Source organism: Chelmon rostratus, chromosome 7 (assembly GCF_017976325.1).
Source record: "Chelmon rostratus isolate fCheRos1 chromosome 7, fCheRos1.pri, whole genome shotgun sequence".
NCBI classification, from domain to species: Eukaryota; Metazoa; Chordata; class Actinopteri; order Chaetodontiformes; family Chaetodontidae; genus Chelmon; species Chelmon rostratus.
This window is the reverse complement of record NC_055664.1, coordinates 28,646,369-28,658,400: the sequence shown is the minus strand read 5'-3', so window position 1 is coordinate 28,658,400 and position 12,032 is coordinate 28,646,369. Positions and strand designations below refer to the sequence as shown.

The following is a 12,032-nucleotide window of genomic DNA, read 5'->3' as shown; positions in this document are numbered from 1 at the left end:
TGATGATGATGATGAAAATTTTATTGCCATAAACAGTGTAGGAAAAAAAATAAACAAGAAAAAAAAAAGTTAAAACAGCCGTTTTTATTCTATTGTACAGTAAAGCAAAAAAAAAAAACTGTTTCTGACACAAACGTTCTCAAAGCGACGGAGTCCGAACCGGAGCTTTAATTCCTGTTCACCTGATCCTCTACGGACCCGATCCTGATCCTGATCCACACTGACACACACAGACCTGAAAGCATTCACCTGGACCAGGTGTACTGTCCTCATTCTGTTCAGATTTCATGCAGAGATTACAGTTTTTACTACAAACACAAATGATCACTTCACTGTACGGAAAGTTTTTAGCATTATGACAAAAGGTGGCAGTCGGCTTCTACATGAACTGAAATAAGAAAACGGCAGAAAAACCTTTAAATTTCTTCTTTTGTGTTGGGACACGATGTGTTAGCGCCACCGTCTGGTCAGGAGTATGCGGTTGCTGATTTAAATGAATCAGGACTGCAATCAAAGACAGATGGAAGAAGGGAAGAGGTTGAGAACAGAAAGAGATGAAGAAAAAAGGGCAAAAGGAAGGAAAAATAAAATTAAGCACAACAGGGAAGAAAAACATTGTTTCACCCTGTCTCTTCTCCTTCCTCCCTTTTCTCTCATTCCCCCTTCGTCCATTACTTTCATTCCTTCCCTCCACAAACGCTGTTTTTCCATTAATCTGTCGTTCATCAGACGAGAGCTGATGGACAGAGTTCATCAAAGGATGAGAGAGGACGGAAGAATGAAACGAGAAGATGGACAGAAACGAGTTAAGACAGGAACAAAGAAGAGGATATGAAGGGAAGATTAAAGGAAGGATGAGACGCTTCTGTCTTTCCTTTCATGAGTCCTGGTTTTCTTTAAAATGTCTCTTCTGTAAATCCTTCAGTAAAAAACTGGTGCTGGCGCCACCTGCTGTTCAGACGGATATTAGACGTTTATCAAATCGTGATTTAAGAGGAAAGTGATTCACAAACAAAACGAAAGATGAAAGAAGGAAAAACAAATGAGCGTCCTCGTTTTTTTGTTTCGAGCCAAAGTTGAGTCTCAGAACAGAGAACCGCAAACTAGAGCGAAAGAAAATACAAAGAAAAGTTTCTTTCTCTGGTTTCAGGTGAAGTTTTCAGTGTGGATCAACGGACCAATCAGAACACTGAGCTGCTGTTTAATGACCCGTGTTCAGCGTGGACCCCTCCGTCTTAAATCTGATTGGATGGGACAGGTTTGTCTCTCTGGTCCAGCTGCACCATGTTTCAGATTTCAACCAATCAGAGAGGCCTTGACTGTAGGCCACGCCTCCTGCTGACCCCTCTGATTACACTGTGCTGCGTTCAGGAGCGAAAAGGACTGTCAGACACTGCAGATCCTTCATCATCATCATCATCATCATTTTGTGTTTGGTAAATATCAGAAACTAATCATGATTCATTCATTTCCAGCAGCCAGTTTTCTGTCAGGAAACTGATTTTCCCTTTTTTCTTTACTGGACCTGAACGCAGCATTACAGTCTGGGGGAAGCCAAAAAGATGAAAATCCTGCAGCCGGTGAACGCAACACTGGTTTTCCCTGTGTCTCAGCCCTCCACTCTGATTGGTTAACTACAGAGGCGTCCCTCGAACAAGTCGTCCCAACAGCAGTGCATCGTGGGAACAGAAATCAAAACACCATCACTCTAGAGCTTCAAGTGTCAGCTTTCTTTTTATCTTAAAAATCTTTTTCACCAGGTGGGTCCGCTGCGGGTACCTGTGGGGGCGGGGCTGGTCAGGGACGCAGATTAAACCCCGCCCACCCGTGATGACGAGCAGATTAAAACAAACACAGAGGATCTCAGGACAAGTATTTGTAAGGACCACTCTGATCAGACCTGATCAATGAGTCACCACGGCAACGAGCGACAGCAAACAAAGAAAAAAAGTTTGTCTTTGACTTGACCAATCAGGATGAGGGGGTGTGGCTGCAGCTGAACGACTACAAAATACAAAAAGATGACTTTACAGGTTTGACCTCTGCGCTTCTTTCTGTTGGAGGAAATGGTGGGTGACTGACCCGGCGTCAGAGGAGAGGGGGCGGGGCTGTGGGATGATGCAGGTATGACATCACAGTAAGCGGCGGTGGAGGCGAGGGGGCGGGGCAGGGCAGAGAAACCCGACGTTTGGACATGCATTCACAAGCTGCTCGTTGTGTTTGTGTTTACAGGTTTATTTTTCAGAGTGTCAGAGTGTGTTTCATCTTTATTCCGACTAAGAATAAATATTCTGCTCAAACTGAACCGAAACAGGAAGAAGAAGAAGACGAAGCAGAAGAAGAAGCAGAAGAAGAAGAAGAAGAAGAAGAAGAAGAAGAAGAAGAGGAGGGCGGCGTCCGCTCGCTCGCTGTCTGTCAGGAAGGAATGCTAACTGTGGCGTTTAAACTCATCCCATTGGCGTTTATTTTTTTTTGTTTTTCCTTGTTAAAGTTCTCTATCTGTTCAATCTCGTCCCCCCTCCCTCCCTTCCCCCCTCCCTTCCCCCCTCCCCCCGGCCCTCACGGCCTTCAGTCTCTTAAGGTTTTTCCTTGGGGATCACCTCCTCTCGCGGCTTGGCTCCGCCGAAGATGGCAGAGTTTGGGTTGGCGACCTGGTTGAGCGGCTCGGAGACAGTCCGAGGCTTCAGCTGCAGCCGAGGCCGCTGTGCACGCTCCTCTGCACGACGACGACAACAAACAAACAAACAAACAAACAAACAAACAAAGACGTCAGCACACACAGAACAGGTTTCATCCAGTTCAGATCGTCGTCGTCGTTTCACATGAGAGGGATTTAAAAACAGCCCAAAAGAAGGACTTCACAAGTCTGAACAGGAAGTGCAGTAAAAGTTGCGTCACCTTCAGATGGTTCCCTGAAGTCTGTCGTTCCTCCGCGGGGGGGTCCGTCTCTGAAGCGACCCGCTCCCGAACCTCCCCCCCTTCTGTCACCGGGACGACTGCCGCCGCCGCCGCCGCCGCCTCGACTCCGACCTCCCATGTAGTCATCATCTCTAAAACCTGAAGGGACAGACAGATGGACAGGTAGACAGACAGACAGGTGAGTCAGCAGATGTCCTCAGGTGTCCTGCAGCGTCTGGACCCTGTGAGGTGAACAATGAGCATGAAATGGTTTCAGTGAAAGGCATGATGGGGAAACTCGCGGCATGGTCCAACAACGCCAGGAAGCGGGGCTTTAGGGGTCAAAGGTCAACAGGCCTTTCACCTGTCACTCAGATTAGTTTGGTGTTGCTGTGCAGTTTAGCTTAGCATAAAGTTTCTGTGTTGTTTATAGTTTATTTCTGCTAACCTGCAGCTTCTTTTAGCTTTGTGTCGTTAGTTGTTGTATTCTTCCGCTCTTTTAGCTTGTAACTAGCGCCGCGGTTCAGAAGTGCTGAATCGGCAGCTGCTGCTGAGATTGTTGCTAACCTTTAGGAGCAACATTCAGTGTTCACAATAATCCCAAACGGTCTTTTCTCGTCCAATATCCTGAATCCTACAAAGGAAGAAACCAGACTTTGTACGCAGCCCTCGGTCTGTTACAGCGACCAGCAGCATCACGAGCAGCCAGTTAAAAAGCAGTTTATCTGCTGACTCAGCGTATTTCTGCCAATCGATACCAAACTAATCATTTATTTGTTCGTTCATGTTGATTGGCTACCTAACCAATGGGAGGCGTGGTCTATTAATACAGCCTGCCGTAACTCTAAAATGCAGCATCCAGCTGCAGACACGGACCTCGAACACCTCTTTAAATTTTCATGTGGTCATTCACAACCCTTGAAGCTACGTTCAGCTTCAGCTTCAGTTTCAGTTTCCTTTTCTGTTTGTGTTGTTAGCAGCAGCTGGACAGTAAAGGTTAGCTCTGGAATTAAGCTTTGAATGATGCAGTTCTTCACACAGTTTAGTTAGTTAGTTCAGGGACACCATCCTGCCATCTGACTGGCTGCAGCCCAGCCGCGCTCTGATTGGTCGGCTGGGACCTGCCGCTGTCCGACCTGTGCCGCTGAACTCTCTGACCGCACCTCCTCCGGGCTGGTTGTAGTCCTCGCGGGATTCACGTCCTCCTCTTCCTTCTCTGGGAGCTCGAGAGCCTCCTTGTCCTGCAGAGGACAGGGGGAGTTTAACACGGAGAGGAGGAGACGGGGGGGATAGGAGAGAGGAAACAGAGGGAGGTGTGGCGGCGCCTCCTTCAGGAAGGAGCAGGAAGAACAGCGCTGAAGAGGCAGAACTTGTTAGTCTTCCATCAGCCAATCAGAGAGGAGATGTTAGAGAGAAAAAGTAGCGATGCTGACTGAAGGAGACGAACAGTCAGTTCATCTGGTTTAGTATTTCTAGAAGACTCCTGGTTCATCTCCAGACCAGCTGACCTGACCTGCTGTCTGTCTGGACCAGTTAGAGGAAAAGAAGAAGGGGGCTGTGGAGGTGAGGATGACACGATGACAGGATGAAGCGTGAAAGATGAAGAGTCGTCCTCCTCCAAGTCAAAGGTCAAACAGCGTCTGTTATCAGCTCAGTTGAAGAATTTAAGCTTTTGAACTTTAGAAGTTCTCAGTAAAAACAGACTGAACTGACATCAGGTGAGTCTGATCCACCACAGCTGCTCTCCAGCACAGTCAAGCTTCTTCTACATATTTCTAAATAAAACATTAAAACTTAATTTACACCTAATTCAGTTTGAGCAGCTCGACTGTGAGACGCTTCAGGTGGAGGAGCCGTAACGTTCAGACATGGAGGAGAATCGACAGAAGACAAACGTCGAACACCTGTTACCTTCAACCAGGACAGCGATCTGCTGCCTGTTGGTGTTTCCGTGTTCGTACCTCTAGAGTCGTCTTTCCTGAAGCCGAAGCCGCCGCCTCCTCGTTCTTGCCGCCGCCCCTCTGCGATGTCCACCCTCAGTGATCTTTGATCTAGCAACTGCAGAGGTCAGAGGTCACGTTAGACTTAAAGCAGGGAGCGGATACGGAGTGAGCACTTTCGCTCTTCAGGAGGAGGTCAGAACTCCAGCAGCTCTCTGCGTGTTTCAGCTTCATCAGGGTCGAGTTGTTCTTCGTCCTGAAAGTGCCGCTGGAGTTCTGACCTCTTCGGACTTTCTCCTCCCCCTGAACGAGGTGAAATCTCTGCTTCTACAGACCGAAGATTGAGAACATGTGACTTGGATACTCACAGCACCGTCGTACGTCAGAGCTTCTTTTAGAGATTCCAAATCCTCGAACTCGACATAACAAAAACCTTTAAGAGACACAAAAACAGCAGAAAGGAATCGAGTTAACTTCACGGAGCAGACGATGACTGGTCCAGATTCTAACGAGCTTAAAATTAACCTGAACTCAGTTTACTGACGGCGAACTGCGTCGTGACTCATCGCCATGACGCTTCAGGGTCAATCCTGTTCTTCATGTTTTTATGATTTCAGATGAGGAGATGAAGGTTAATATTATTAAATCTGTTCATTACATTTTCATAGTGACGAGCTGCCAACAACAAAAAAAGTTTGTTAGTAAAAGTAACCAAAGCGAAGGCAGTTTGAGGAGCAGTGGAGCCACATTCTCATGAAGCTGATTGGATGCTGAACGACCTTCAGCAGCTTCATGATCACTGCAGTCTGGACAAAACAACACGATAACATGAAACGAGACTCGTGTCCATGAATCTGTTGCCTCTCAGCACGCCTACCTGCGATCACATGACCGGCACTCAGCCAGTCATATGAATGCCAATAACAGTTTGAGCTCGTTTGGCCTTTAGAGCTCAGGGATGATTCAACACATCAATCCTCAACCTGCCCTCAAAGACCCAACTGATCTGGATGAGGATTATTTCAGCCTGATAGCAACATGTGTTTGCATTGAACAACACGACCCGGTGGACACTTCCAGAGAGGTGTTAATCAAACGTTAACACCTGAGACATGAGGACGGGGATCAGCTGTTTCTTTGCTGAGTCAGCAGCTCATATCTGAGTGAAACTGTATTTAATGTAGATGAATTATTTACTGTGGATCCGTCTCCCCTGACAGATACCTGATCCAACGCTAACAGGATCGAGTGGAACAGAAGCACGGGACTCCTGAAGCTACACGCACAGACGATAAAATCCTCTGACCTTTGAACTTGTCTGTCTCTTTGTCTCTGACCAATCGGACGCTGCGGATGTTGAGCTCTTTGAAGATGATGTCGATGTCTCCCTGCACCGTGTTGAACGGCAGGTTTCCCACATACGCCGTGAACGGAGGCTCTGACGGCAGCTCCTTCTGCTTCCTTGGGCCTCCGGAGCCGCCACCGCCTGCACGGGGCCTGACAGGGGGACACACAGAGAGCATCATGGGATTTGGAACCAGACAGCATGATGGGATACTTTTGTTAACTGACGTTCTGATCAGATGTTTCCTGATTTAAATTCTTACTGACGTAACACAAAGTTAAAGGTGTGTTCACTTATTTTACAGCCAAAAGAAAAAACTTCAGCAAAATCCATTCGAGCATCATGAAACTGTCCAAGACTAAAACGGACTAAATCCTGAGTTAAACTAAACAAAAAGACTAAAATGCTACTTAAAACCAGCTACAACCTTCAGAGCCGGAGACTAAAACCCCTGGTCAAAGCGAACACTGCATCCCATCCTGCACAAACTGGGACGGATAATTTCACTGCGTTACGATTTGTTTGGTCCAGAAAACACCTGGCTGATGAATCCACGATGACAGTTACTGTTATCTGCATGAGATTTAGAAGCATCATGATTCTGCTCTTCCTCGTTAGCTAAACATGTGAGTCTTCAGGCGTTGCATTTGCAGAAAGAAGGAGGTTACTTGTGTGGTTCTTGGTGTATTGACGTCCTGCTGCAGGTCACTGTGTTATTCTGCAGCAGCTTTGTACTGAAGTAGAACTGATGAGCACAAACCCAGTTTAAAACACACTTCTGTCAGCCCGCTTTGGCTGAAAGACCCTGTAAATCCAGATAATCTGCAACTCTCATACTGTATATTTGGTGAAACAAACAACCTCAGCAGGATCACTGTCTGAAATGCATCCCTCTGTGAGGCTGCACACGGGAGAGCTGAAGAACAATTCAACATTTCATGAACTTTCTTTCTTTCTTTCTGAGAGTTAGATCACATCAATACCACTCTGTCAGGACATCAGTGTGGAGTTAGCGCCAGTGGCGGGTTAGCTTAGCCTGGCCTAAAGACCGCTGACAGAAGCATGAAGAAAAGACCAAAACCAAAGCGACACATTGCGGTTTCACAGCGAGTTATTTTTAAATTATTCTTTGGCAGTAAGTCTTCTCCCAGCCAATAACCAGTCAACACACAAACTGGAAAACTGACGGAGCCAGACCAGCTCGTTCCCCGTTTCCCGCCTTCATAATTAATGTCAAACTATTTTGATAATCGATTAATGATTCAGGTCCTTTTCCCTTTCAAAAGTTCTCTTGTTCCAGCTTCTCATTTGATGTTGTGAAATATTAAACTTATGAATATTTCCATTTAGGCTACTTCATAATAATAATACTAGTAATAATAATACTGTTAAACCACTGTCACATTTAAAAACACAAAGTTATTTCTGTTGTGTATGTATCATCATAGCTGAAGGCACCTGGTAGAATATAAAGTAAATGAGCTCAACCTGAACCACCTGCAACACTGAAGAGCACCAATAACTACAACCTAACGATATAACACACGTTCTGAAATGGGGCAGAGTACTTTTACTTACTTAAAAGGTGTACTATGTTTTCTGTTTCTATTTAAATTTCAATCTGTGATTGTACATGCATATTTTGAAGAAAATCAATAAAACAGATTGTTAAAAAAAAAAAGAAAAAAAAGGTGCACTATGTAAGAACTGGTCTCTCCAAACCAACAGGGGGCAGCACAGTCCACTGTCAGCAGCAATTTCCCTTAACAGTTCAATAAATGCATGTTTTCAAAGTCGACGAGTAATCGCGATAAATAATCGCGATCTGATCGTGATTGATCAGAATAATCATGATCATGATTTCTGCCATAACTGAGCACCTCGAACCTCAGATTATCTACAAATATAGATGATTCATTTTTCAAAAAAAAGGATGATAAAATTAGTTCTGTCTCTTTTGCTCTACACGGACTGTTTGCCTGGATGCAACCAAAGCTAACTCGAATGTGATTGGTTAATATCACTCGGACTACAAACGGAAACCAGAACGCCTGCAACACCAAAATCTTAACCCCTGACTGCGAGATTACACATTCAACTGCAGGTGAGTGGTGATCTGTGGGAGACCAAGCTAACACAAAGAGTCTCTAAGATCTAAGAGAAGGAAGAGTTTCATCTCTCTCTCACACACACACACACACACACACACACACACACACACACACACACACACACACACACACACACACACACACACACACACACACACACACACACACACACACACACACACACACACACTCTGCAGGGGTCAGGGATCAAACCACCGACCTTCTGAGCTGTACAAATGTCATCATATCATAGAAGAGTGAATCAGGTTTTCATACTTCAGGTGATGTGATTTCATAGGTTGTAAGGATTCCTGATGATTCATGTAATATTCATGAGTTAAATCGTTTAAATCCACCTGGGTTTCATTCGTAAGGTCGATCCATTCATTCCTTCTGATACACTGATAACCTGATGTCATTTCTGTTCACTGTAGACTGAAACGATTCGTTGAGGATTTGCTGCTGTTTGTCATGTTATCACTGTACATGAAATACCTTTAGGTTTGAGATAAAACATCTGAACACCTCACCCTGGACTCCGAGAGTTTTGATGGGCACTTTTTTTATTACTAGCTTTGACAATCCTTAAAAAAATAATAAAGAGAAGAATGAGTGTTGGTGAGCTGAAACCACTTCATTATAACTACATATAACTTTTCTTCCCTATTTCAAATATAACTCTGTATAAATCATAGAAATATAAAAAGTCCCCCCACACATGAACAGATATGTTTTTTTCAGTTGTATTTGGCCACAGGACACACTGCGGCTCTGAGGGACGAGGTGGTTCATTTCTTCAGCAGCAGCTTCAGAAGCTTCGGTAGCCAATCGACAGCCATACTGACCGTGACAGCTGCGTCGATCAGCCAATCATCAGCAACAATTCATCTGAAGACATCACCCGGGGACGCTTTGCTAGCCGTGGCAGGCTACATCTCCTGAGCATTCGTCATGCAAACATGCAATCACTGGATAATTAAATGGACAACCTTTTCTGCAGGATCGTGGTTCTGTGTTTTTATAGAAGCACGGCTCAACCAAACGCGAGGCCGCTCCACCGACAGGCAACGCGCTCTACAGATGCTGCCACAGCGTGGAAGAGTGCAGCAAAACTTGCGGCGGAGGCACTGCAGCTCTCATCGAGTAGTCATGGTGAACAGCCGGTTTTAGCACCATAATCTTCACCAGATTCAAGATTCAAGAGTCTTTATTGTCATTGAACATGTCAATGAAATTTTCATTGCAACCCCCATGTTAGGAACAGATAGTAAGAGAGATAAGAAGACTAGAAAGAATAAAATTAAGATAACTACAATAAATTAATAAATAATTAATAAAATTAAATAAACATGCAGTAAAAATATTCGTAAAAGCAATTACAAATATACCAGAATGAAAATATACTAAGGCAATAAAATATACTAAACAATAAACAATAAAATATGGAAGTGAAATGTACCAACAGAATAAAATATACCAATAAAATGGAATGTGCCAATATACTAAAATGTATATAATTTAGTTAAGTGTATGTGTGTACCTAAAAGTTGAGTACACAGAAGGTGCAGGTGGAGGTGGAGGTGCAGGTGTGCAGTGGCTCACAGTCCTCACAGTCTCTCACTGCAGTGAGGGGCTGCTGGGGGTGATAGCTCTGACAGCTCTGGGAGATATTCAACCATTTGATCGTCTACAAACCAAGAGAACAGCAGTGCACTACAGTGAACATTGTTTACACCCCCCCTCAATGAAAGAAGCACTGACACACTGTACAGTGTGCTTAGTAAGCATACTTCACATACCAGGAAGCCTAAAGGTGAACAGGTTGAGGTGAGGACTGTGCAAAAGTGGTCAGACAACACTTTGGCTGAACTGCAGTACTACTTTGAGACAACCTGCATGGAGGTCAACACCCAGGAGGCAGCAGGTCAACACCCAGGAGGCAGCAGGTCAACACCCAGGAGGCAGCAGGTCAACACCCAGGAGGCAGCAGGGCCGGATGGAGAGCCCCTGCTGCTTAGATGACATCTTCAAAACTGGTCCAGGGTGTCGTCTCACGCCACTTTAAACCCTCAAGTTATTGTACCTGTTCCCCTTAAAAGCCATAAACAACCTGCAAGAATGCCGTCTGTCCAGCGGCGCTCACGCCGGCCACCATGAAGTGCTGCCAGAAAATGACTTCATGGACTCCATCATGCCTGTGACCACCGATCCTCTTCAGTTTACCTACTGAGCAACAGATTGGTGGACAAAGCTGTCAGCGCAGTCCTGAACACCTGGACAACCCCAGCACTGCACGCTCTTTCTGGACTAAAGTCACATCACAGAGAGAAACCCACATCAGGCCGGCCACTGGGGAAGAAGCTCCAGCACCAGCTGAGACTCCACCAACCAGAGAACATCAAAGAAACAGGAAGTGCTCCCACAGCAGAGTCTTCACAGCATCAACGAGAAAATGTGCAAAAGACATTCAAGCATGAATGAAATACGGTACCCCCAAAAAATCCACTGAATGAGATAACAGACTGACAGCAGACCCCCCATCACCACATACACACACACGTATATAATAATAAACAAATATTTACTATAATGCATATTTAATAATTAACTGTTTACATGTATCTTTTTATTATGTATCTTTTCAATGTATTTTCTGTGACCTGACTGGGAATCTGCACATGAATTCCAATGCTCGAGTACACTTGTACCTGTTAAATCCATTTTTTACTGTTGGTTAATGTCATCGGACAAAAAAGACACAAGACAGACCAGACATCAGCAGACATCCTGAAATAAACAACGTGGATCAAAACAGGTCAATAACCAATGATCCAGATCGATGTCCTGCCTCCTGTTTGGTAACTACGTGGATGAAATCTGCAGCTGCGGACACATGATGCAGCCATGCGGGCAGCCTGCAGCTCCGCCACCACCTCCACCTGCTGCGGCCTGCAGTCCCGCTCCGTCCCAGCACTCACCGGGGCCGCTACATTCTTACAGACACTTTCAAACAAGAGAAACCTAACGGCTACAACACAACAGAGCCCCAGCCGACCCCCAACACATGGGTCCATTAGTTTCACTAGCCTACTGCTAACAGTTAGCATATTTGCTCTGGGACCGCGGTGTTTCCCAGCCGCTCTCCGCGGCCTCCTCTCACTGCTGTCCCTCTGGCTCAACAAGCGCCGCGCAGGACGAGCTCCGGGGCCTGGTCGCCCTGCGCCGAGGCTCGGGGCGGACTGCCGGGGGAAACACAGCTACAGTCCGGCCGGGGTTTGTGTTTGAGGCAAACGGCGGCGCTGCCGTGCAGAGCGGAGACTTACCCTCTGCCGCCGCCAAAGCTACCGTAGGCCCGGTCCCGCTCGTCATAGCTGTCGAAGTCCGCCATTACTGCTGCTGTGTGTCGGAGGAGGAGGTCCTACACGTCACACACAGAGCGGGTTTAGCTGTCCGCAGAGCGCCTGACCGGGAATACAGACGAACTCACATAATTGTTTTATTGTGGATTTAATTACAAAGGTTTGATGAATACAAAACACACGGAGATAAATTAAAATGTATGTGAATAAGAATAAATGAATCACTGATCACTGATGTATAAACAACAATGTAGAAAACAAAAGAAACAACCAGGATGGGCTGTTGATTTCAACAAACACTAAACATATTGTTAGGAACTGGCCACATTATGAAACACAATAATCGTTACAGACAGAAACTGCTTTAAAGCCATTTTCC

General features: G+C 45.6%; 1 protein-coding gene across 2 annotated transcripts; it reads right to left on the bottom strand.

The window, feature by feature from the left end:
* Positions 1-11,710, bottom strand: eif4h (eukaryotic translation initiation factor 4h). Of its 2 annotated transcripts, XM_041941417.1 has the most exons (8): positions 11,618-11,710; positions 6,145-6,335; positions 5,207-5,271; positions 4,860-4,956; positions 4,062-4,139; positions 2,899-3,057; positions 2,601-2,716; positions 1-504 (listed from the first exon to the last, which is right to left on the bottom strand). In XM_041941417.1, the coding sequence occupies exons 1-8, from the start codon at positions 11,680-11,682 to the stop codon at positions 499-501; spliced, it is 777 nt and encodes a 258-aa protein (XP_041797351.1). In that variant the 5' UTR covers positions 11,683-11,710; the 3' UTR covers positions 1-498. The 2 variants fall into 2 exon arrangements, with proteins under 2 accessions (XP_041797351.1, XP_041797350.1); XM_041941416.1 differs by lacking the exon at positions 1-504 and having other exon boundaries at positions 2,577-2,716.
* Between the last annotated feature and the right edge of the window lie 322 nt (positions 11,711-12,032).